General features: G+C 37.0%; 1 protein-coding gene across 2 annotated transcripts in view; it reads left to right on the forward strand.

Annotated features, from left to right (window-relative positions):
• Positions 1-27,694, forward strand: part of RAD18 (RAD18 E3 ubiquitin protein ligase) — a 103,437-nt gene that overhangs the window by 66,687 nt on the left and 9,056 nt on the right. For both annotated transcript variants that reach the window (XM_074404857.1, XM_003927112.4), the window contains 3 exons: positions 3,365-3,505; positions 7,407-7,560; positions 20,682-20,744. In XM_074404857.1, the coding sequence (XP_074260958.1) occupies positions 3,365-3,505; positions 7,407-7,560; positions 20,682-20,744 (358 nt within the window). The remainder of the gene's footprint in view (positions 1-3,364; positions 3,506-7,406; positions 7,561-20,681; positions 20,745-27,694) is intronic.

The raw sequence follows: 27,694 nt of genomic DNA on the forward strand, positions 1-27,694 counted from the left end.
ACTGTTAACCTCTGGTGATGTCATGGTGAAAGAAATATATGGGATTTTACTTTGGAAACACTGACTCCAAACTCATTTCTTGTTTAAAGTAGACGAGTAAGTATCTCAGTGGCATCACTGTATAAGGGTATGCGTCTGTTCCACTCTCGAGAGATCCTTTTTGTATTTTGTATTACTGGGTTCCACATTCTTGGGCGGACCCAGAGACACTTTTGACTGTAAGGGCTGGTCTGAAGAAGAGCAGTTAAAGTGATCAGGGAGTGAAGGCCTTGACTTGGTACTAAAAAAGATTACATTTAAACTTGGAGAGGTACAAAGGATGGTATGATTCAAGTATTTAAAATCTGGAAGAAAATGAGTTGGTTGAACTTGTACCTTGTCATGGACGTTCCCACAACTAGCTAAGCCACTTAAAACTTTTAAGAGGCAGGCCAGGCATGGTGATTCAGTCCTGTAATCCCAGCACTTTGGGAGCTGAGATGGGAGGATCATGAGGTTGACAGATCGAGACTATCCTGGCCAACATGGTGAAACCCCATCTCTACTAAAAATACAAAAAGTTTCCTGGGCATGGTGGTTCGTACCTGTAGTACCAGCTACTCAGGAGGCTGAGGCAGGAGGATTGCTTGAACCTGGGAGGTGGAGGTTGCAGTGAGCTGAGAGTTTGCCGCTGCAGTCCAGCCTGGTGACAGAGTGAGACTCTGTCTCAAAAGAAAAAAAAAGAAAAATACTTTCAGGACATATACCCACCAGAATTGAGATTTTAAACTCTACAGTACTTGCCAAGTGGCAAAACTTCTAAAATGAAGTAAAGAGGTTAAGTGGGAACAATGTTACTAGTCTTTATCTGTTGACATGTTTCTTTTTCTGAGCAGGAGTTACAGGAATTCTCTGGCTAAAGCCAGAGTAGTAGCTGCCATTTACTTTTGGTTTCCAGCCTAGCTGTGGGGTAATTACATTTAAATCTGGGGTTTTATTACTTCGGAAGATAATAAGTCATTAAGCCTCCTTAACTGTTAATGCGATTACTTTAGCAAATTTCTTGACTAATTCTTAAATTTGCAGTCTTTATGTGTACAGTGACATGGCCTTAGTAGGAAAGTGGCTTAGACCTGGTTTAACTATGTAGATCCTACAGTACAGTGTTATCCTCGCCTAACAGAAACTACGTAATGATGGTGGTAGTGTTAGCCCACTGATTCCAAGGAGCCAAAGAAATGATCCTCAAGCGCATAGAGTGAAATAGGACTTAAAAGAAATTACCTAGCTTGTATATCTAGATAGGATTTCACTTGTTTCTAAAGAGTTAGTTTTTTCCAGCAATCTTCACAGCCAGCATAGATTTCTTTTGCTGACATTTTAATTAGTCTCTTATTTAAAATGTACCAGACATTTTACACACCAACACATTAATTTCACTAGAAGTTTTCATATATGTACCATACACATAAAATATATAGTAATTAGGAGCATTCTTTCCTGAATGTCTTTGCTGTGCCTGTCAATATTCACGTATAGGAATCCAGCTATTTTCTTCCTTGTGCATCGTAATTTAGTGTTTTCTTGTGTTAAAAGATAATTTTCAAAAACAAGTAACATTCTCATATGGATGTAAAATGAACATATGTTTTTATTAAAGATTTAAACTTATTAGTAGAAAGAGGACTGATAGTATGAGGTGAACAAAGAAGGATCCAAAGAATAATGGCACTTACAGATCAGGAACATTGAAATGAATGTGTAAATGGGCAAAAAACCTGGCTTCTTCCACACTGGAGGAGGGAAGTCAATTAACCTCCACCCAACAGGATTTTGCATGTCTATAGACAAGAATTATTTTCCATTGCTCTCAGTTATCTACAACATACAGTAATACCAGTGAATGGCTGGAATCCTGGGAGAGTAGATTTAGACAGTGCCATAGTTCAACTGAAGCACAATTTTTTCCCTACACCCAGTATATTTCCTACAACTTAGTGTTGTGTTCAGGAAAATGGAAGAAACCAAGTGATAAAAAGTACATTGTTGGTTTTTGTATGAAAACAGTGTCAAAATTTTGTTTTAACCATTTGTATTATGGTTCTCTCTAAAAATTTTACAGGATTTATGACATTACTTTGGCTTGTGGACTAAGTGTTTAACGTTGCTGGATAAGTAAACTGCACCCTCAGCTGTTTGAACCATGGTTCAGAATCACAAATAGATGTCCTTAAAGTTCATGCAGTAATGATGACTGGCTGCTCTTTATTGAGCAAATTGGCACATTAATAATGATCTTGAGGTCAGGGTTAATTGTATCAAAGGTGTTAAAATTGTGGTAAATAAAGATTAGAGTTAGTATAATATCCTAAGATAAGGTAGAATTGGTTGGGAGAGGTCTGAGAATCTTAAAGGGACTGTACTGGGAAACAGGCCAGAAATGTGAAAAGGTAAAAAAGCAGAGCTGGAATGGATATCCTTTGTTATTATGTTTCAACTTTCCTAGAGGCTTCTATTTTAGATTCCGTGAATACTTTTAGTACTCTTGTATCTTGGAAGTTAGAATGGTATCATTTGTGTATATTTAAGAAAGTGGGTGACCATCCTGAACCTCTAGGAACTCCTCTTGTAAATAGATACCAGGATCACATTAAGAGGAACCTATCACCCAGTCAACTCGGTTCACATGGGCACTATATTACTCAACTGGTGAGGAGCATGTAAGCAAGCTGGCAAGCCAGGGAACAAAGAAAGTGGGGATCTTTCATGCTCTTATTATTATGTAAAAGCCTCTCTAGAGAATAGGATTTGGGAAGAAACCTAGAGTAGCAAACTAGGAGTATCATGTTTCCGTATTTCTGTTTGAGAAAGGGAGAAAATAAAAAGCTTTTATGGCACTGCAGCCCTTTTGTATTCTTATGCTTGGCGGCTTCTAAATTTACTGCAAGTGATTCCTAAGGATGTTATTCTTGAGCAAGCTTGTATACCTCTGTTTTTTTGTTTTTGTTTTGAGACAGAATCACGCTCTGTCGCCCAGGCTGGAGTGTAGTGGCACGATCTTGGTTCACTGCAACCTCTGCCTTTCAGGTTCAAGTGATTCTCATGCCTTGGCATCCTAACTAGCTGGGATTACAGGCACGTGGTACCACACCTGGCTAATTTTTTTTTTGGGTATTTTTAGCAAAGATGGGCTTCACCATGTTGGCCAGGCTGGTCTTGAACTCCTGTCAAGTGATCGACCCACTTCAGCTTCCCAAAGTGCTGGGATTACAGACATGAGCCACCACGCCTGTCCCTTGTACATCTCTTGATAGTTCAGTTTGTCAGTTGTAGATGGTTAACTTTCATAGTCCTAGCTTTACTGAGAAGATCTTTTGAATTTCAGGTAAAAAACATAAGAGTGAATTTCAGCTTCTGGTGGATCAAGCTAGGAAAGCATACAAGAAAACTGTTGGAATGTCACAAAAAACAGTAACAATAACAAAAGAAGATGAATCTACAGAAAAGCTATCTTCTGTATGCATGGGTAAGAGACTATAATTAAAAACAGATATATGTTGAATTTCATTATTTACTTTTAATATGAAAAGAAAATTAAACCAAAGAAATTTGCTTTGGAGTTCTTAGTTCTTTGAAATGAGAAAAAGTATTTTTAGACAAACTTCATGTAGCAGTTTGTAAACTAGATTTATCACTATGAGGAAAATGGTTGAAAGAATGTCCTGAAGAAACAGTCTCTTTTGTCTATCATCCTTTCAGGTAATGATAAATTATTTCTTAGTTATTTAAGCTTGAGGATGTTTTCTAGGTACAGAATTTATTGGTGAAGATCCTGAGAGATTCTATAAAGAGAGTGAATTATTTTTGTGATAAAACACTAATGTTTACTTTGGTTGAAGTGTTTTGCCAGACAATCTAAAGCTGATATACCTGATAGGCTAATACAGAGGACTTTCTTTAACTTTGGCCTATTTTAAAATTTGAAATTAATATTCTTATTCTATTGCCTGGGCTTTGGACCAGTGAACAGAAAAGAATCATAATGGGGGAAAGTGTGCAAGAAAATTCTTTATTATGGTTTTTATATTTTGGTAAAATATACATAACACAATGTTTATCTTTTTAACTCTTCATAAATGTGCAAGCCATTGGCATTAAATATATTCACAGTGTTGTATAACTATCACTGTTGTCTGTATCCAAAACATTTTCATCATTCCCAGCACTAACTCTGTACTCATTAAATAGCAACTCTCCCATCCCCTCTGCCTTATAGCCCTGGTAATAACAATTCCACTTTTTGTGTCTATGAGTTTGCCCATTCCAGGTACCTCATATAAATGGAATTGTACAATATTTGTCTTTGTGTGTTGGCTTTTTTCTCTAAGCATAGTATTTTCAGAGTCCATCAACGTTGTAGCATATTTTAAAATTTCATTTCTTGTTATGATTAAACATTCTATAGTATGTATATGCCATATTTTATTTATCCATTTATCTGTTATGGTTATTTCCACCTTTCGGTTATTGTGAATAATGTTGCTGTGAGCACTGGTGCTCAGATATCTATGTTCCAGCTTTTAGTTCCTTTGCATATACCTTAGAGTAGGATTTCTGATTCATATGCTGGTTCTATGTTTAAGCTTTTGAGGAATCATCAAACTTTTCCATAGTGGCTGTATTATCTTATATTCCCACCAGCAATGCTTGAGGGTTCCAATTTCTTTACATCCTTATCAATACTTGTTATTTTCTGATTTTTAAATTTTTTAAAAATTGTACATGTGAAGTGGTATGTCATTGTGGTATTGATTTGCATTTCCCTAGTGACTAAATTAATAAGCAGTTTGTGCATAAAGTGCTGCCTCAGCATGTAACTCATGGTCTTTGAACAACTCGAACTTGTTCATGCAATTGTTAAAGGATGTTTCTAGAGACTAGTTTCTGAGAAAACCTAACTGAATATTTCCCATTAAGAAAACTTTTTTTTTATTAGTTGAATCTCTCTTGAATATCATGGATGACTTGTATGTATTTATGAACATAAATACTGCTTTTTCTGGGGTTCAAAGGTGATTGCTGCTTTTAGATTGCTGTGCATTAATGAGATGTTTGAGAGAGTAAGGCAGTGTCCCCAAACTACGGCCCATGGGCCGCATGCAGCCCCCTGAGGCCATTTATCTGCCCCCCGCCCCCCCGCACTTCAGGAAGGGGCACCTCTTTCATTGGTGGTCAGTGAGAGGAGCACAGTATGTGGCGGCCCTCCAACGGTCTGAGGGACAGTGAACTGGCCCCCTGTGTAAAAAGTTTGGGGATTCCTGGTAAGGTATGTGAGAGAGATGAAGACAGACACAGACTGACTGAAAAGGTGGATTTTGTATAGCATCATACAACCAGTATAATTGTTCCTCTTTAGAACAGACATTGAAGTGCTCATGTAAGTGAACAAGTTGCATATTCTCTCAAGTGAAAACTTAGCCTGTTTTTGTTGTGTGTCTCTAGGGAACTCTGATGTTTGAGCCTCACTCTTGGGGCTCTATTTGACTTGATAGCCAGATGACATTGGGAGCATACTTTTAGGAATTATACTCTTGGGTAGTAGCTGTTCTCCCATTGAATACAGACAGTGTGCAAAACCAAAATATTGTTTTAAGTTGAATCATCAGAGCATTCTGAAATCTAAGGACAGATAGGAAGGATAACTGATTTTTTATGCCTACAAATTATTGAATACTGTTTGTCCCCAAGAGGGAATATATCTTCTAGAAGTTTATGTAAGAGTGGAAGAAGTAAGAGAAGAATACAGACAATGTGCAAAATCAAAAGATTGTTTTAAGTTGAATTTTTGTTCCCTGGCTTGCCAGCTTCCTTACATGCTCCTCACTAGTTGAGTAATACAGTGCCCAGGTGAACTGAGTTGACTGGGTGATAGGCTCCTCTTAATGTGATCCTGGTATCTGTTCACAAGAGTTCCTAGAGGTTCAGGATGGTCATCCTGCCTAACTTCTTCTTCCCTTTTCCAGATATACATTAGAGGGTGCTGTTTTGTTTTGCTAGTAATAGCTTATTGATAGCCAGATGACATTAGGAACATATTTTTTAGAAATTATACTCTTGTGTAGTATGCTGTTCTCCCAGTGTAACAAAAACTTAGAACTATTTCTGAAAAAATTTTGACTGTATGAACTTGGCAAGCTTTTTGAAGAATTTGTTTTATTCTTTCCCCATAAATTCTCTGTGTATAACCAGACCTTGACAATTATATTTTTAGTGTGCTTTGTTGAAGACCCCTTGCCTCTACAAGTGCTTGACAAGTGTTGTGTGAAAGCTCCGTTTTTCTGTGAGGAAACATGAAAGGAGTTCTGTACTATTAGCACATGTAGCTTGCACATGAAGTACCTCCTCAGTTCCTGAAAGTGAAAGATAGCACAGATGAAAATCCCAGCAGAGTTCATGATGAGTGGGAGAATTATCGTCACTAAAGACTCTTTCACAGATACTCTTCTCACTCATATTTGTAGAAAATTGGCCATATCCATATGCCATGTTTTTGTAAACACTGCATCCTTCCAGCTTTTTGGGGCCTTTATTTTATCTGCAATAAGAGACCTCAAAAGCTGAGGCTATGACAAAGAATGCCTGGAAATGTGATGTGTATTGGATCAAATGGAAATATTCCTTATGACTGATTAGTTGTCCTTTTCCATAGAGAATAATTAGATTATATTTAACAGGTTTAGGGAAATGTCCAGATAGATTCACTGTCATATAATAGTGACAAATATTGTGGTTGTCTTATTAGTTGAATCTGTAGTCTTTTTCTGGTTATACTTTTTTTTTTTTTTTGGGCTGAGCACAGGGGACTTTATTGATGGTACACAACAAGGTGGGGCTCCCTAGGCCCCTCCCTCTTTAAGGGGTCTGCATGGAAACTGTGAGGAGGGGCAATTCAGTGTGGTGGGGGACTCAGTGTGGCAGGGACTCCCCAGCAGTGAGGGCCTGTCTTTCTCTTGTGCTTTCGCTGGGGCTGGTGGTCCAGGGGTCTTACTCCTTGGAGGCCATGTGGGACATGAGGTCCACCATTCTGTTGCTGTAGCCAAATTCATTTTTATCCTTAGTAATGTGTTAATAGATGCCTCATTAGAATGACAAGATTCTTCCCGCTCCTGGTTTTAAAATAAATTTTATTTTAAAATTAATTAATCTTGGAAAAACATGGTCTGGACAGTATAATTAGATAGCACCATTGTACTGTTAATTCTTGCTCTCCGGTTATCACTGGAGTTTTGGAATCAGTGTGACATATACTCCAACTTTACTAAGTGCAAATGGCAGTATTAAGTGTTGCAGAAGTAATAGGCATATGGAAGTTGTAGCTTTTAAGGTACTCTTAAATTTTTTTTTTTAATTTATTTTTTCCTTTTTAGGACAGGAAGATAATATGACCTCAGTAACAAACCACTTTTCTCAATCAAAGCTGGACTCCCCAGAGAAATTAGAACCTGACAGAGAAGAGGATTCTTCTAGTTGTACTGATATTCAAGAAGCTCTTTCTTCACCAGAATCAGATTCATGCAATAGGTAACAAACATGCAGTAGTTGATTATTTTAAATATCTACCTCATATGCACATATAGACAGATAGGCAGAAATAATTAGGAAGTTGTTTTGAGGCATGGTATGGTGTGTGAACCTTACATTTCTGTCCCATTTTACTGCTGGGTCATTTTCACAGTGATCACAAGGCAGTATTTGGGAAGGTAGTGCAGGGATCATAGAGTGACTTTGGTCTCTGTAGCCTTTATGTAGATATTTTTCCTACCATTGGAAAAGAAAGCATGATAGGCAGTGAAATTTGCATCAAGGCAATGAGTGAAGGAGATAAAAACAACTATATTGGAAAATAGAGATGATCAGAAAGACTAGGCTCATAGGAGAGTTAAAAAACGAAAAATTTAACTGAGTAAATAGAATAGATGGGGAAGCTTTAAAAATGAGAAGTTTGATAGTGAATCATTTTGAAAGGATATTTTAAAAATATGATATAGGGTTTATTTGATACACACACATGCATACACACCTACCATTTTTTGTTCTGGTCCTTCACTTATTATGTCATAAATATTACGTTTTTATAGGTTGATGCAAAAGTAATTGAAACTACAGTTATTTTGCACCAACTATGCTTATAATTCTTATTTTTTAACAAGTACACTATTCTGCTGTGTGTCTGTACCATAATTTACCAGACCCTTCAGTTTCTGTTAGAGCGCTACATGTTCCCCAGTGTTCTATTTATATACCTGATGCTGTGGTAAAGCTCTTCCTTTGTTTCTATTGAATACTTTTGTTTTCTTTTTTTGAGATGGTGTCTTGCTCTGTCACCCAGCCTGGAGTGCAGTGGTGTGATCTCGGCTCACTACAACCTCCACCTCACAGGTTCAAGTGATTCTCCTACCTCAGCCCCCCAAATGGCTGGGATTATGGGTTTATAGGCCTGTGCGACCACACCTGGCTTTTTTTTTTTTTTTTTTTTTTTTTTTTTTTTGTATGTTTAGTAGAGATGAGGGTTTCACCATGTTGGCCAGGGTGGTCTCGAACTCCTGACCTCAAGTGATCCACCCACCTTGGCCTCCCAAAGTGCTGGGATTAAAGGCATGAGCTACCATGCCTGGCCACTTTTCTTATCTTTATTGACATTGCGATAGGTATACGTTGCTTTCTCAATGAATTGTACTGATTTAAAATGGTAGTATGTCAATGTGAATGTGTCTTGGAAATTATTTAATCTTTCATATTAGTTTATTTAAAAATTGGTAACAGTGCTCTAGAATAATAAACTATTTCTAATCTGAATAATGGAATGATGAATAAACTTTCATGAGTACACCCACTGTTTTTGTAGAATTCCTGGGAAACAGTTTCAAATTAGTCAGAGTCAAGTATTAGGAAGGAAAAATCTTCCCATCTCAGTCCAAAGGTTTTCAAGGTCAAAAAAAATCGCATTTCTAATTGACTTGAGGGTAAAACACATGGTTGCGTGACTTGTTATTCTAGATCAGGCCGTTCCTGCAAGTCTGGTGTGCAGTATTTGTTTTAAACACAAATCTAGGAATATAGAAAAAAAATCGGAGTCAGGGGAATAGGAGTTAGATTTTAACCATAGTCAACTAGATGCTTGAATATTTCGGAATGCCATAATGAATTGGGGCACTTGGGAATGGCAGAAACTGAAAGGGAAACACAAGGCAGTTAGATGTCCTTATTTGGTTTTGAGAGTATGGAGAATAGGGTGAGTTTGTTGATGTCTTGGCCTCATTCAGACTTGTTGCCATCACTGAGCTATTGAGAGGACTGTGGGAAAATGCCATTGCTTTTAGGAATACCATGGCTCAGGAACTAGGAGAGCAAACAGTAGACAGTCTCTGGGTTTAATTAAAAAGGTAAAGGGACTATGGCTGAGGGAAATATGGAGGAAACCTTACTGGGTCAATTTACTAAAACAGGTTAATACAAAGGCCAATTATTGTAACTCATTACTCACTGAAAGAATTGAAAAGTGCTTTCACGCTTGTCCCCAGTCACATATTGTTCTGCTGCCATTTCCTTAAGGGATTAGCCTTTTCTCATTATTTATCTTTCTACTGACCAAGATTCTGGGTAAGATTATAAGTTTTTTCATCTTTAATGATTTCTTCTTGATAGGAATCCTATAGGGGTATCCTTATGCTATATTATAAGTGAGAATTTTGTTAGCAACTGAACATAAGTATAGTGATGCTAGATTAACCTTTGTTCTCTGTTAATAGCAGGGTCTGACATTACGCTATTGCACTCAGCCATTCAACAAATATGTACTGTGTTCTAGCACTATTCTAGACATGGCAGTTTAGCAGGGATCAACCCATCAAACAGTTCTTTAAAATGTAAGCAATAATATTCTGTTTCACATTATAATTAGTTATATATGTGCATATTTCTGCATGCACACACATGTACATGACTCAGTGGAAGTACATACTAATAAACCTTATTGAGATACAATTCACATACCACACAGTTAACTATTTAAGAGTACAATTCAGTGGTATTTAGTATATTCACAAAGTTATACAGCCATCACCACAATTTTAGAACATTTTTGTCACCCCAAAAAGAAACCCTGCACCCATTAGCAGTTATTCTCCATTTCTTCCCAAATCTCTTGCTCCAAGCCCTAGACAACCACTGATCCACTTTATGTTTCTATAGGTTTGACTGTTGTGAACGTTTTGTATAAGTGGAATCATACAATATGTGGTCTTTTGATACTGCCTTCTTTCACTTAGTTTGCTGTCAAAGTTCATCTGTGTTGTACATGTTTCAGTACTGTATTACTTTTTATTGTCAAATAATATTTCATTGTATGGATATACATTTTATTTACTCATTTGTTGATGGACATTTGAGTTGTTTCCAATTGCAATTTTAACAAGGAAAAAAATTACCAAGTTTGCTTGCACACGGTAGAAGTAGCGATGGTGTATAAAGATTTAAAAGGCTTACTTTGAGAAAGTGGGCAGTGTCTCCTCTACTAGTCATGTCTTAAATATGAACAGGAAGTATTATACTCATTGTGAATATTAAACATGGTAATCTTTTTTTATTTTATTTGGGTTCTTCTTTATATCCCTTTCTGAATTGTTCTGCTATTTTATCAATCCTAAGATCTTTAAGCTTAAAAGGTAGAGTTTATGTTTTATATAAGACCTAGAGACTAAGGCTAAAGGGAAAGTGGGAAGGAAGTGAACCTTTAATAGTGGTATTGGTTTAATACCAAGACAGACCACTTGGCAGCTGATTCAAGAGTAGATTGTCAGGGAGTGAGCATGTAGCAGGAAGCAGCCAGGGGGTAGCAGGAAAAGTAGTTGACTTTGAGTTGATGGGTTATAGGTCAAGTTCTGCTGGGTGATTTTGGGTTCACTTTTTTGAAGTCCATTTCTATGTATCTTTAAGAAGCACATTAAAATATGTCTCAGATCTACTGGGAAGATGAAATGAGATAATACATGTGAGAGTCATTGATAAATATATGATTATTGGTATACTTTCATAAAACAAATCAACTAAGTTTTCTTCCTAATTCAGGAAATTAGGACTTATGACTGGACATAGTTTATGAAAAAAAATTTTTTTCTTTACAGAAATAAGTTAAATGATTGGACATTTTGGAAGTGCTTTCATAGCCCTCATTTTATTGACTTTAAGACATACACTTTGTGTTTCACATTTTAATATCTGAAATGGTGATATGTCTTATAATCAACAATAACTTAAAATTGTTGACAGCCTGGTTGTAGTCATGAAGTATTTGCCAGTGGGTGTACATCACAGCTTTTCATGGTATCATCATTGGGTTAGGTTACTTATATTGTCGGTATTACATTAGTCACGTAATATGTCTTCAACAAAATAATGAAACCAAAAATGTTAGTATGTATGAAGAAAAGCACAAAAACAGAACAGGAAGATTTAAGTTTGATGTTATGGAGATAATATTCATCATTGGGTGAATGATCTCAATTCCATATTTTCTTGACAAACAGTCAAGTGCCTTACAGAACCTAGGAAAGAAAGATACCCACAAGTATATGAAGACATGTTACATTATGTGAATGAACTGTGTGCAAAGGATTGCCTGTTTATTACATGGCAGAGTGAGGGCAAGAGAAAGGGACAAATCCCTTGGGAAAAAATGGAAGAAATTTCAAAGCATTACCAGCATGAGTAATTCTGTTCAGCATGACTAATGCAAAAGAATATTGCTAAGGTATATCAACTGTCAATTTGTCAGACACTTTTTAACTCTCTTTTAACAGAAATTGCCTATCTTCCAACACATGCAGTGTAATTGAAGAAAAAAAGAAAATTATGAGTTCAGTTTCCAGAAAGGATGTCAGTGCTTTAGATCAAATTCCTGGAAACAGTAGTCTAGTACATTTGGGAAATGCTGTACCTCTGGTGCTTTTGGTGGTGCAGAGGATGAGTTTGTGTGGAAAAACTCAGTTATCAGAGATGCTGAGTCAAAATATGATGAAGTAGATTTGCGTTCTGCATATGAAGACAATATAGGAATGGTTTAGCTAATTTAATTCAGTTTTTAAAAATATATGTACAATCATGGCATAAATTAAAAATATGTCTACCTAAGTTTAACTCTCTGGATATGTACAAATTAAAAATTCTAAGTGAAAATGAAGTATTATAGTTAAGTTGACCTCAGTTTTTCCTCTTAGTGGCAGATAAAATAGTGCCTCATCTTGCCATCAATTCTGTCTTCAATTTTATGATTAAGGTCCCTCACTCACTTTAAACATAATTTAAATAATCTAGTTGGAAACTCATAAAGTGGCTTATAATACTGGTTGGTGATAGTCTGAAAGAAGGCTGTCACAGAGTATTGTGAATCATTGCTTAGTGCCAGTGTTATTTAATGACTCTGAAACTTAGTCAAGCGAAATGCCCATTTGATTAGGGTAAGTAATACCATAGAAATCAGGAAAAGATTCAGAGTTAGAAGGGACTACCAGTCAAGACCACATTCCTTCAGGAGAATCATAGCATACTAGAGATATGTGGTCTTTATTTATCTAGTCCAACTGGGCATTCTCAGGGTAGATTAATTATTATATTACATAGAGTTGACCTTGCTGTGCTGAGGACATACCAGTCTCAACACCAGCTTCATACTCAACCCCTCAGTTTCTGTTATGAGGCAAGCTTGTAATCAAATTAAGCTTAAGTGGTAGAGGAAATTTTCATTTTGGGAGTGTTGCTTGTGTTTTGCTTCATTTTTCCTTGTGGGATTCAGTGTTGTAACTTATTTCTATGATTCCCCCTATATTTTATTATTTGATTTTTATTTGTATCATTCATTTATACTTCTGACAATTGAAAGAATAAAAACAGAATGAAGCATCATTATTTTGTTTCCCTGCCCATTTAACTTCAGAGTTTGATTCAGTATCTAGTTGTAGCAGTGGATATGTTGCTAATTTAAAAAATTTTCCCCTTCATTAGAGTTGCAGTTTTTCTCAGAGCTGATAATCTTTTGTTTCTTAAATTTGTAAGTTAAACGTAAGCACAATTGCTTAATTCTCTTTTGAGGAATCCAAGAGAACTCTAATATTTGGAATTAACCTAATGTCCTTATATTTTTTTCTTGAAAAAATGCAGCATTTTTTATAAGAGTGTAAAGTGGTTGACTTAAAAAGAATGCATTCTCTTTCTCTCTTCTGTCTTTAATATCGTGTTTGCTAACCCTTTTCTTCAGCACACATAGCAAATGATAGTATTTTGTGGCACGCCAGGATAAAGAGATGATGCTGCCAGGGATTTCAGCCACCCTAGGTCTCACTGTGGGCTAGGGATTAATGCCTAGTATACAACTGCCTTGTGGAGGAGGGGGAGAACACACCAGTTAGGAAGCTTTGCTTTTATGTACTATATGAATATACCATTGAACAGTTGAATAGGTGGGACATACATAGACAAATAGACTCATAGTGCTACTGTAGTAGAAAGGACAGCAAGAGCATTTCAAGCACCCCTGTTTCTGGGCAGGTAAGGCAATGATTGAGTCTGTTGAAAAAGAAATTAAGTGACTTAATCTCATGATCCTAATGAATGGTAAAGCCAGTTTTCTGAATTCAGGTATAATACTTTTCTCCTGTTTGGTTTTGCTGTTCTCCAAATCCTCAGAAGGCACTGAGGCCAGATTAGAAGTTAAATGAACAGGTGACATATTAAAGTGACTGGTTTATGAGTTTCCCCACTCCACTGTTTTCATATAACTGGAGAACCTTAGAGGATAATAATAACCTTAGAAGAAAAATTTGGTGCAGTGTTAGTGGATAACGTAAGAAAAATTCAGTCCATTGCTATTTTTCAGAGTAGAATATATCATGTTTTTAAAGTAAAAGATTATCAGTGTACATATTAAATACAAGTTTTTCAGATTTAGAATTTGTTCATCTGAAAATAAGAGTGTTAACTGTCTCCTAGATAGAAAACCACATCTGGTTCTGGGGTTTTTAGGATCCAGAAGACAACATGCCCAAATGGACTCGGGTTAGTTCACTTGATTTGCATGTGAAAAAGGTGAGGGTACTGTCTGGGTTGGGGTGGTCTGAAAAGAGGAAACAGATTTGGCTATAGTAGGAGATAATTTTTGCAAATTATTTCTTAGGACGAGATCTATTTTGAAATCAGTATTTCAAATAAGATTCCTGGATCTATGAGATTAAATAGAATTTTTTAAACAATTGAGAATTTTTTTGAACATCTGGAGACTGAGAAGGAAAATAGAAAAATGGGTAGAAGTCATGAACAGACAGTTCACTTAAAGAGAAATGCAAATGTAAGCCATTCTTAGCTGTTAGGTTGGCAGATCTCTTTTTTTATTGTTGTTGTTGAAGTAGAGTCTCACTCTGTCACCCAGGCTGGAGTGCGGTGGCATGCTCTCAGGTCACTGCAACCTCTGCCTCCTGGGTTCAAGCAATTCTCCTGCCTTAGCCAACCAAGTAGCTGGGATTACAGGTGTGGATTCACACCCAGCTTATTTTTTCTTTTTGTAGTGACAGGGTTTCCCTGTATTGGCCAGGCTGGTCTCGAAACCCTGACCCCAAATGTTCCACCCACCTCAGCCTCCCAAAGTTCTGGGATTACAGGCTTTAGCCACTGCACCTGGCCTGGTTGGCAAATCTCTTAAGGTTTGATAGTATACTCTGTGTTAAGGCCATGGGAAAACAGGCACTCTCATGTATTACTGGTTGGAGTACTATGTATTACAATCCCTAAGGAGGGAAATCTGGTGAGATCAACTAAAGGTACAATTGTTTGTCTTTTTACTCAGTATTTGGATGAATTTGTCCCACTGATGTACCTGCACACATATAAAATAACCTATACCCAGAGTTATTCATTGCATCTAATAACAAAAGCCTGGAAACTCAAGTATCATTAGTGGGGATTGGTTGATTAATACATCCATATACTGAAATACTGTGTGATTGTTTAAAAGTAAGATCTTTCAGTGCTCATATAGAGAGTTCCAGGATATGTTTATAATGGAAAAGTCCAATGTTCGGAACAGCATGTATAGCATGTGACCTCTTTTCTAAAAGGGGGAAGAATACGTATATTTATTTGGTTTTGCATAAAGAAACACTAGAAGAATACACAACAAACTAATGAAAGTGATTACATGTTGGAGATAGGAGAAAACAGATTGGATGGGAACAAAGGAGAAAGTGGGCCAGTTCAGTATACATCTCTTATGTCATTTGATTTTGAACCATGTAAATATATTAAATTTTAATATATAAATACTTTAAACAAAAAATAAAATATAAATTACATATATAAAATATATGTATATATAAATACTTTAAACAAAAAAGAGGAGAGCAAATACTATTTAAATCTTACTGTTTACAGTTTTGGAAATCATCTTACCAGTGTTAATTGTCATCGTAAATCAGTTAATGAAGTTTGGTGGTATAGGCAGTAAGGAAGACAAATATATCAATGAGATTTTGCAACTTAGAGGGTATTGGAATTATTAGAAAAATTAATAAATAAGTATGTTTCTGTCAAATTGAGAGAAAACAGTATCTAAAGAAAACATCAAACAGTGGAACAATATTCTAAGTTGGAAGTATCTTACTGTAAGTCAATGATGGCTTTATTTTTTTTAAATCTTCATAATTGCTATTGGAAGGTTGACATTACATTTCATTTTATAACTGTTAGATGTGACATTCAGTGTATTTAATGTTACCACAAAATCTTTTTCTACTAAAATTTATTACTGTGTGTACTTTGTTGTATTCTTTTTTGTGCGACTATTTATGAACTTTAGAATGCCCTGAAAGGTTTACTCTGTTTCAGGTGTTTTTTTTTTTTTTTTTTTTTTTTTTTTTAATGGTTTGTTCTGTTTCAGGCGGTTGTTGGGAGTTTCTAGAGAAAATGTGAGAATATAAAAAGGCTCTTCGGTATCTTTTGCACTTTTGAAAGCACTTAGGCCAGACACAGTTAATCCCAGCACTTTGGGAGGCCGAGGCAGCCAGATCACCTGAAGTCAGGAAGACCAGCCTGGCCAACATGGCGAAATCTCACCTTTACTAAAAATACAAAAAGTTGCCAGGTGAAGTGGCATGCACCTGTAATCCCAGCTACTTGGGAGGCTGGGGCAGCAGAATTGCTTGAACCCGGGAGGTGGAGATTGCTACCAGCCGATATCATGCCACTGCATGCCAGCCTGGGCAACAGAGCGAGACTCCATCTCAAAAAAAAAGTTTGGGGGGAAGAGCTTAAACTGGGTGTGGTGCATGAGATAGACCATCTTTTAGATGATTGGAACATTTGTTTTTTGGAAATGTATGTTGGTACAAGATACTGTGACTTCGAGTCCTTCAAATGTGCATGACTCCTTGAGATCCATGTACTTAGCCGTTAGTCTTCTTTGTTTCATTGTGGGCAGTTAGCTCAGCCATTGGCTTTGTGACTCTTGGAAGGGTGCCTGGCATGTGGGAGATTATTTTAAATTAATCTTCCAGAGTTTCAGTTTCCCCATTGATGAAATGGAATAATAGTTGGCTTTTTGGTTTGTTTGTCCTTCTCACTTCCCTGGATGATTCTGCAAAGCAAATGAGATGACTGTATATTGTGGATGGTTTGTAAATAGAACATAAACTTATTGTTGCTTGGGTTCATCTCTTATTAAGGATTTTGCATATATTAATGTTATTATTTTTTCTTACCTAAAGCTTTCTTCATTTTATCTTTTTTTTTAGTTGAAGTGGAGAGCAGTGAAACTCTTAGCCTTGTTTTTTCTAGAACTTTGTTGATGGTTGTCTGACAAAAACCTTATTGATAAATAGGCAGGAAAGGGTGTTTTTAACTCCGGTAAAATCAATAGCATTTGATTTTTCTGCTACTGCTATTGAAGCAGCATGGTGTGGCAAAAGGAGATGAGTTTTTGCATTCCCATTCCTCTTTTTCTACTTTAATTTCACTCAGCCTTTGTCAAATGGGGAGATAACTTAAGGTGTTTCTACGAATTAAAGCTAATGTGAAGGCTGGGCGTTGTGGCTCACCCCTGTAATCCCGGAACTTTGAGAGGCCAAGCAAGGCGGGAGGATCATTTGAGCCCAGGAGTTTGAAACCAGCCTGGGCAACATAGGGAGACTCCATCTCTACAAAATATTTAAAAATTAGTCAGACATGGTAGTATGCACCTGTAGCTACTCAGAAGGCTGCAGTGGGAGGATTGCTTGAGCCAGGAAGTCGAGGCTGCAGTGAGCTGTGATTGCACCACTGCACTCTAGCCTGAGCGACAGAGCAACATCCTGTCTCTAAAAAATAAAAAATAAAAAAAATTAAAAAGCTAATGTGTAGAAAATATTTATCACTGTGGCTTGTAGAGGTAGTTGCTCAGAAAATAATTGTTGTCATTATCGTAATTGAATGATTTTTTTTGAAAACTGAAACTTTACTATTCTAATATGTTGTCAGCCAACTGCCAAAATATTTGGCATATAAGTTATTGTTCATCTTACAGAACAGATTACTGAAAATAGGGGTTTGAGGAAAGATTCATGGTAGCTGACAGAGTTTATTTAAGTACCATTGTCTGGTAGACATGTCAGCCTGCACTGATCATCCAGTGATGTACCCTGGAAGAGTTATTGTTTTCAATTGGATATACTCAACCACATTTAAATTAATGCCACAATTAAGGGAAGAAATTGGGGGGCTAACTACTAGATAATAGAAAAATTCCACTTGTAAGTAGTCCTTAATTCACAGGATTTTTATAGCAGATGTTTGCGTTTTTCCTACCCCACAGTACCCTTTGTATCTGCCATGCTGGTTCTAATGAATTTGCACCCTGGTGTCATAGAAACTGTGGAAATAAAAGATTAAAATAGAGCACATAGTAATCAGGTTTCCTTTGGCAAATTGAAGCATGGCGCTGAAGCAGTTATTCAGATAATTCAGACCCAAATCTGTTTTATGAAAATGGAACTGACATTTGTTGAACATTTACTGTGTACCAAGCTCTATGCTAAACACTGAATGTGTTATATAGAATAAGCTTTCAAAAAAATCCTAAGAAATACACATATTATTATCCTGATTTTATATGTGAGGATATTGACACAGAGGAAAGTTAAGTAACTTGCCCAAAACTACACAGTAAGTGATAGAAATGGGACCGCACCTTAACTTTGTCTGACACTGAAATCTGTGGGTTTCTTCTCTAAGTAACATTACCAGTCATACATTTGCCAGAGTTATTTGACATATTACTTTTCAGCTTCAGTGGTAAATTCTTTACTAATAGAATGAAATAAGGTGCTGCAAAAGGAATACATAAAGATAGTGTTTTTCTTTGCTGAAGAAGTTGTGCTACTTTTGGTCAGAGAATGACAAGAATGAGATATTACAGGAAAACCAGCTTGGCCAAGGTGTGCATGTATGTGTGCATGCACACACACAGAGTTAGCTTACACTTCTGAAACTTTGACCTGAAAATAAGGCCTAAAAGGTGTGAAAAATTAATTGCGAGTGTTCTAAATAAGCCTATTAACATCTTCCTGTACCAAGGTTGGGAATTCCATCAAATTCAAGATTCAATTTTGAATCTTTGCCAGTGAGTCTTTCTCACATGTAATCTATATGATGATATCCACTGTAGCCTGGACCAGTAGGGACATCAGAGAGTGCTATTTGAATGTCCTTTCGTAGGCAAGCTGTAATGTTCAGGTACCAGACCTTATATTCGTCCAGCTTCTTGAAGCGTGGTCTCCCAGAATGTTTCAAGACCATATAGTAGACGAGCTGAAGTCTACTCTGAAAAAGTTCCTTGTTCTAGACTTTAAAGCTGTAGTTATATAGGCTTGTATATGCTCTGACCTCAGAAATATCAAAATGGATAATTAATTTTCTCCTTTGGAGGATTTTTTAGATGTCTTGAAAGAATATTAAAGGAATTTTTGATCTTCAAGGCATATTAAAATGACTAAGACTTCAAAAATATTAATTGCTTCTATCCACAGGGTAGCAATCTGAGAGTTATAATTTTGGCAACACTGACACTGTATCTATGTGTCTTTTTGTAAAATCCTATTTGTGAAACTGTTTAATTTTAGGAATGTGGTTTTAGAGCAGATGTAGTAATAAGTACATTACTTTAAAAAAGGAATGAATAGTTCTGTCTGGTATTTTAATTGTATTAGCATCACTCTGTTTTTTAGTGGTGACTAGAATTGGAGCAGCAGATAAAGCAGATAATCCTGAAACTTCATTTTAGATAAAATTCTGAACTTCCCAAACTTCGTATCAGTCCATTTAGTGATTTGGTTATCATTCAGGTGATTGCCTGAGGTGGGGTATAAGGAAAGGTAATGAGAATTGAAGACACCAGGTAGCTGTGCAGCCTGGCTGGGCAGTGGCATTGAAGTCACAGGGGAAGAGGAGATTGCAGGCAACTTCTGAGATGTGTCTTTTGTAAACCATCTCTACCATCTGTTTTCACTGAGGTAGCATAGCAAAAACCTCTTAGTTTCTGTCATTAGTGTACTGCAAATATTTTCCTTTAACAAATCAGTGATTTGTGCTGGTGATTTGAGAGCCCCTAGATAAATTGATCACAGGCTCTACTAGGTTACTTGAAAGGCTTGTCCCTCCTGTTTACTTAGCTGGAATAGTAGAGATACTTCGTAACCTTCCTATTTAAAAAAAAAAATTGTGTGTGTTGAGGGGGGCGGGGAGTTGTTGGCAAGATTTCTCCGACTCTATGACCCTACCAAGCCCCAAAACTAAATGATCCCCCACCAGTTCCCATTTCCCTAGCTCATGGGTTCTCAGTAGGAAGAATATCACCCCCAGAGGGTGTAATTTTGTTTTTTGTGGGGGTGGGAAGTGGGTAAAAAGGTTATTCTGTATATGCATAAAACACACACACACACACACACACACACACATACACATATCTGTGCTTTATACATATATATGTATGTGTATGTCTGTGTGTATGCGTGTATATACACAATACATACACAACATATGAACAAACAGACATCATTATTTGTGGTATTAAAGTTTCATAGAGTTGGGGGAAAAGTGTAAAAAGCCTCCTTACAAGGATGGTAATTTTAAAAGCTTGAGAAACAGGACCTTAAACACTTCAGGTAAAGAAGAATGGATGACACTGGAGGAGAGAAGGGAATGAAAAGGTTGGATTAAGACAGCTTCAGTTTTGTTTAAAATTGGAGTAGTTATCTCCAAGGTAAGGAATAGCAAGAGCTGGGGTCTTGTGAATAGAAAGGTTTAGAACAACTTCTGTTGAAGTAGGCCTGGCAGTGAATATTAGCCGTGCTGGCTAGTGGAAAATACTAAAGTTGGTAAAATCTGGCTCAGTGTTCTTCAGCACCTTTGACCTTTTCTCCTCCTCTCCTAATGGAAACTACATTTGGCTCTCTCCTTCCTTGCCCACCCCCACTCCCTCCTTTCTCTCACTGGTAACCACTGGTTTGCTGGTTTGCTTTCTGTTACTATACATTTGTTTGTTTTTTCTAGAATTTTATATAAATGGGATGATACAACCTTCTTACTGTCTGGCAATGCTGATGAATATATATATATATATCCTTTAGTTCCAGTTCAGACATCATAAGAGATCTTCTAGAAGAAGAGGAAGCCTGGGAAGCGTCACATAAGTGAGTTCTCATAATCACGAAATAAGCATGCACTTTGACCTGAGAAATTATACTTCTATGCAGCTTATTTTCAAACAAAATGATATTTGTGCTATCTGGTTTAAGAAAGTAGTAATCCACACACAACATAAAGATTTTCAGTTTACTACTTGTTTCTATGTATTTCCGCTAAGGAATGGAATCCTATAATTGTAGCTACGTATCAGATGTTCCTTCTGTATGTATAAATTGTTCCTGTGGGTTATTAATATGATCATGCATCACTTAACAGTGGGAATATTTTCTGAGAAATGTGATTCATTGTTGTGGGAGCATCAGAGTATGCTTACCTAGATGGTAATAGCCCACCAAACAGCTGGGCTCTAGTGTATAGCATATTGCTCCTAGGCTACAAACCTGTATAGCATGTTACAGTTAGGTATTTGTAACACAATGTTACCTGTTAGTATCTAAACCTAGAAAAGGTACAGTAAAAACATGGTATTATAATCTTATGTAATTGCCGCAATACAGCTAGAGTGATCTTTTCAGAATGCAAATGTGATCACTATTACTCATCCCTCTGCTCTGAAAAATCCTGAATGGCTTCTTCTTCCTTTTAGGTTCAAGAATGGACTCTTTAATTTGTCTAAAAGGCCCTAAATGGTTGGATCTCTTTCTCCAGACCCATCTCTTACTATATACTTACAAATTCTCTCTGCTTGATCATACAGATTTCTTATGTCCTCCTGCATGAAAAGCTCCCTCCCAACACAGGGCCTTTGAACTTGGCCCTCTACAAAGAATGTTGTTTATTTTTTCACCTAGGTAACATCACTACTCACCAGCTCAAGTTTTTCCTGGATCCAGTCCTCCTACTATAGGTGCTTACAGTACTGTGCCCATCACTTTCCAGCACATTTATATGGTTATTTGTTTGCCCATAACCCTTACTGCTCTATTAAGTTCAGCATTTTAACCCCACTGTCAACATGAGTCTAACTCATGGGAAATACATGTGTGATCTCATTAAAATATAACACTGTTCCCCCAATCTAAAGACAGGCAATTTGAATTAAAAACTAAAACCCATCAGTATGCTGCATCCAGATCCATCTCACATTCAAGGATACACAAAGACTCTAAACAAGGGATGGAGAAAGATTTACCAACCAAACAGAGAGCTAAAATAAATAAATAAAAAGCAGAAGTTACAATTAAGCAACAAAGATCAAAAGAAGCAAAGAAGGACATTATATAATGATAAAAGGATCAATGCAAAAACAAGAAGAGCTAAAGATCCTAAATATATACGCACCCAATACAGGAATACCTAGACATACAGGACTTATAAAGAGACTTAGACTCCCACATAATAATAGTGGGAGACTTCAACATTAATATTAGACAGATCAATGAGACAGAAAATTAACAACGATATTCAGGTCTTGAACCCAGATCTGGAACAAGTAAATGTAATTAACATTTATAGAACTCTCCACTTTAAATATACAAAATATACACTCTTATCAGTACCACATCATATCAATTTAGAAGTTTAAATGAAATCTTGGTTGGCTCCTTGTTTGTTATTCTCTTCCCTCATTTTCTTTCATGTCTCCATTATTAAGGACAATTACAGGTTTACCCATATTTAGACTGCATTCTAGCCTGGGCAATAAAGCAATACCCCCATCCTCTCTCCCTCTTCCTCTTTCTCTTTCTTCCTCTTCTTTATTCTAAAAAAAAAAAAAAAATAAAATAAAATATAACACTGTTATGTGCTATTATTATCCCTGTTTACAGTGTGGAAACTGAGGCTAAAAGGGCTAAGTCTCCAGCTGAAAGTCATACAGCAATAAGTAATAAGTGATAGAAATGAGATTCTAACCTACTTGTCAAAAGTCAGTGCTCTCAACCATTAAACGCTACTATCTTTCCAAAAGAGGAGAGGTTTGCTGTGCTGTTGACATTTTGTAGTTTCTTAACTAAATCACTGGGATAGTGGAAAAGTGTGCTGTATCCAGGGGCTACATGGTTTTATTATGAGATATTTGGTGGTTCAAGCAGTAACATTTTATGTAAGTTTGAGTATTGGGCTGCATTACTGTCTCTTACCTAAGCATTATTTAACTTTGAGTTCTGGAAGAGAAGGCGACTCCTTAGTTATTTCCTCTTGTACCTCTTCATGCTGCACTAACCCTGACACCAGTGACTATAATGAGCCCAGAGTTCCTGAGCCCAAACCTATTCTTGTTAATGATGACTTCTTTCTTTTTAATATATATTTTATTGCACTTTAGGTTCTGGGATACATATACAAATCTTGCAGGATTGTTGCATAGGTACATACATGGAAATGTGGTTTGCTGCCTCCATCCCCCCGTCACCAGTATCTGGCATTTCTTTCCCTGTTATCCCTCCCCAACTCCCTACCCGCCACTGTCCCTCCCCTAGTACCCCCAACAGACCCCAGTGTGTGATGCTCCCCTCTGTGTGTCCACGTGTTCTCATTGTTCAACACCTGCCTATGAGTGAGAACATGCCGTGTTTGATTTTCTGTTCTTGTGTCAGTTTGTTGAGAATGATGGTTTCCAGGTTCATCCATGTCCCTACAAAGGACACAAACTCATCGTTTTTTATGGCTGCATAATATTCCATGGTGTATATGTGCCACATTTTTCCTGTCCAGTTTATCATCAATGGGCATTTGGGTTGGTTCCAGGTCTTTGCTATTGTAAACAGTGCAGCAATGAACATAAGTGTTCATGTGTCTTTATAATAGAACAATTTATAATCATTTGGATATATACCCAGTAATGGGATTGCTGGGTCAAATGGAATTTCCATTTCTAGTTCCTTGAGGAATCACCACACTGTCTCCCACAATGGTTGAACTAATTTACATTCCCACCAACAGTGTAAAAGTGTTCCTATTTCTCCACATCCTCTCCAGCATCTGTTGTCTCCAGATTTTTAAATGTTCACCATTCTAACTGGTATGAGATGGTATCTCAATGTGGTTTTGATTTGCATTTCACTAATGACCAGTGAAGATGTGCATTTTTTCATATGTTTGTTGGCCTCATACATGTCTTTTTTGAGAAGTGTCTGTTGATGTCCTTCTACCACTCTTGAATGGGTTTGTTTTTTTCTTGTAAATCTGTTTTAGTTCTTTTTAGATTCTGGATATTAGCCCTTTGTCAGATGGGTTGATTGGAAAATTTTTTTCCCATTCTTTTGGTTGCTGAGTCACTCTAATGATTGTTTCTTTTGCTGTACAGAAGCTCTGGAGTTTAATTAGATCCCGTTTGTCTATTTTGGCTTTTGTTGCCAGTGCTTTTGGTGTTTTAGTCATGAAGTTCTTATCTATGCCTATGTCCTGAAAGGCTTTGCCTAGGTTTTCTTCTAGAGTTTTTTGGTGTTAGGCCTTATGTTTAAGTCTTTAATCCATCTGGAGTTAATTTTAGTGCAAGGTGTCAGAAAGGGGTCCAGTTTCTGCTTTCTGCACATGGCTAGCCAGTTTTCCCAACACCATTTATTAAACAGGGAATCCTTTCCCCATTGCTTGTTTTTGTCAGCTTTGTCAAAGATCAAATGGTTGTAGATGTGTGGCGTTGCCTCCAAGGCCTCTGTTCTGTTCCATTGGTCTATGTCTCTGTTTTGGTACCAGTACCATGCTGTTTTGATTAGCCTTGTAGTATAGTTTGAAGTCAAGTAGCACGATACCTCCAGCTTTGTTCTTTCTGCTTAAAATTGACTTGGCTATGCGGCCTCTCTTTTGGTTCCTCATGAAGTTTAAGGTGGTTTTTTCCAGTTTTGTGAAGAGCGTCATAGGTAAATTGATGGGAATAGCATTGAATCTATAAATTACTTTGGGCAGTATGGCCATTTTCACAGTACTGATTCTTCCTAACCATGAGCATGGAATGTTTCTCCATCTGTTTGTATCTTCTCTTATTTCCTTGAGCAGTGGTTTGTCGTTCTCCTTGAAGACGTCCTTTACATCCTTTGTTAGTTGTATTCCTAGATATTTTATTCTCTTTGTAGCAATTGTGAATGGCAGTTCGTTCTTGATTTGTCTCTCTTTAAGTCTGTTATTGGTGTATAGGAATGCTTGTGATTTCTGCACATTGATTTTGTATCCTGAGACTTTGCTGAAGTTGCTTATCAGTTTCAGGAGATTTTGGGCTGAGACAATAGGGTCTTCTAAATGTACAGTCTTGTCATCTGCAAATAGAGACAATTTGACTTCTTCCTTTCCTAATTGAATACCCTTTATTTGTTTTTCTTGCCTGATTGCTCTGGCTAGAACATCCAATACTATATTGAATAGGAGTGGTGAGAGAGGGCATCCTTGTCTAGTGCCAGATTTCAAAGGGAATGCTTCCAGTTTTTGCCCATTCAGTATGATATTGGCTGTTGGTTTGTCATAAAAAGCTTTTATTATTTTGAGATACGTACCATCAATACCTAGTTTATTGAGAGTTTTTGGTATAAAGGGCTGTAGAATTTTGTCAAAGACCTTCTCCATCTATTGAGATAACCATGTGGTTTTTGTCTTTGGTTCTGTTTATGTGGTGAATTACATTTATAGACTTGCATTTGTGGAACCAGCATTGCATCCCCGGGATGAAGCCTACTTGATTGTGATGGATAAGCTTTTTGATGTGCTGTTGCAATCGGTTTGCCAGTATTTTATTGAGGATTTTTCATCTATGTTCATCATGGATATTTGCCTGAAGTTTTCTTTTCTTGTTGAGTTTCTGCCGGGTTTTGGTATCAGGAGATGTTGGCCTCATAGAATGATTTGGGAAGGATTCCCTCTTTTTGGATTGTTTTGAATAGTTTCAGAAGGAGTGGTACCAGCTCCTCTTTGTATGTGTGGTAGAATTCGTCTGTGAACCCATCTTGACCTGGACTTTTTTTGGTTGGTAGGCTACTAATTGCTGTCTCAGCTTCAACTATTGTTATTGGTCTATTCAGGGTTTTGACTGGTTTAGGCGTGGGAGGGTGCAAGTGTCCAGGAATTTATCCATTTCTTCCAGGTTTACTGGTTTGTGTGCATAGAGTTGTTTGTAGTAATCTCTGATGGTAGTTTGTATTTCTGTGGAATTGGTGGTGATATCCTCTTTATCATTTTTTTATTGCATCTATTTGATTCTTCTCGCTTTTCTTTTTATTGATCTGGGTAGTGGTCTATTTTGTTGATCTTTTGAAAAAACCAGCTCCTGGATTTTTTGATTTTTTGAAGGATTTTTTGTTTCCTATCTCCTTCAGTTCTGCTCTGATCATAGTTATTTCTTCTCTTCTTCTAGGTTTTAAGTTTTTTTGGTCTTGCTCCTCTAGCTCTTTCAATTTTGATGATAGGGTGTTGATTTTCTATCTTTCCTTGCTTCTCATGTGGACATTTATTGCTACAAATTTTCCTCTAGACACTGCTTTAAATGTGTCCCAGAGATTCTGGTATGTTGTGTCTTCATTCTCATTGGTTTCTATGAACATCTTTAGTTCTGCTTTCATTTCATTGTATATCCAGTCAACATTCAAGAGCCAGTTGTTCAGTTTCCATGAAGTTGTGCGGTTCTGAGTTTGTTTCTTTATCCTGAGTTCTAATTTGATTGCACTGTCGTCTGAGAGACTGTTTGTTATAATTTCTGTTCTTTTCCATTTGCTGAGGAGTGATTTACTTCCAATTATGTAGTCAGATTTAGAGTAGGTGTGATGTGGTGCTGAGAAGAATGTATATTCTGTGGATTTGGGGTGGAGAGTTCTGCAGATGTCCATTAGGTTTGCTTGGTCCAGATCTAAGTTCAAGTCCTGGATATCCTTGTTAATTTTCTGTCTTGTTGATCTGTTTAATATTGACAATGGGGTGTTAAAGTCTCCCACTATTATTGTGTGGGAGTCGAAGTCTCTTTGAAAGTGGTTAAGAACTTGCTTTATGTATTTGGGTGCTTCTGTATTGGGTGTGTGTATATTTAGGATTGTTAGCTCTTCTTGTTGCATTGATCCTTTCACCATTACGTAATGCTCTTCTTTGTCTCATTTGATTTTTGTTGGTTTAAAGTCTGTTTTATCAGAGACTAAGATTGCAACTCCTGCTTTTTTTTTTTTTTGCTCGCTAAATCTTCCTCCATCCCTTTATTTTGAGCCTATATGTGTCCTGGCATGTCAGATAGGTTTCCTGGGTACAGCACACAGATGGTTTTTGACTTTTTATCCAATTTGCCAATCTGTATCTTTTGATTGGGGCATTTAGTCCATTTACATATAAGGTTAATATTGTTTTGTGTGACTTTGATCCTGCCATTTTGATGCTAGCTGGTTGTTTTGCCCATTTGTTGACACAGTTTGTTCATTGTGGCAATGCCCTTTACCATTTGGTACCTGTTTGGAGTGCCTGGTACTTGTTCCTTTCTGTGTTTAGTGCTTCTTTCAGGAGCTCTTGTAAGGCAGGCCTGGTGGTGATGAAATCTCTCAGCAGTTGCTTGATTGTTAAGGATTCTATTTGTCCTTCACTTATGAAGCTTAGTTTGTCTGGTTATGAAATTCTAGTTTGAAATTTCTTTAAGGATGTTGAATATTGGCCCCCACTCTCTTCTGGCTTTTAGGGTTTCTGCTGAGAGATCCGCTGCGAGTGTGATGGGCTTCTCTTTGTGGGTAATTCGACCTATCTCTCTGGCTGCCTTAGCATTTTTCCCTTCATTTCAACCCTGGTGAATATGACAATTATGTGCCTTGGGATTGCTCTTCTTGAGGAATATGTTTGTGGTATTCTCTGTATTTCCTGGACTTGAATATTGCTAGGCTGGGGAAGTTCTCCTGGATAATACCCTGAAGAGTGTTTTCCAGCTTGGATTCATTCTCTCCATCACATTCAAGTACACCTATCAAACGTAGATTAGGTCTTTTCACATAATCCTGTATTTCTTGCAGGCAGTATTCGTTTCTGTTCACTCTTTTTTCTC

This window comes from Saimiri boliviensis, chromosome 8 (assembly GCF_048565385.1).
Source record: "Saimiri boliviensis isolate mSaiBol1 chromosome 8, mSaiBol1.pri, whole genome shotgun sequence".
NCBI lineage: Eukaryota > Metazoa > Chordata > Mammalia > Primates > Cebidae > Saimiri > Saimiri boliviensis.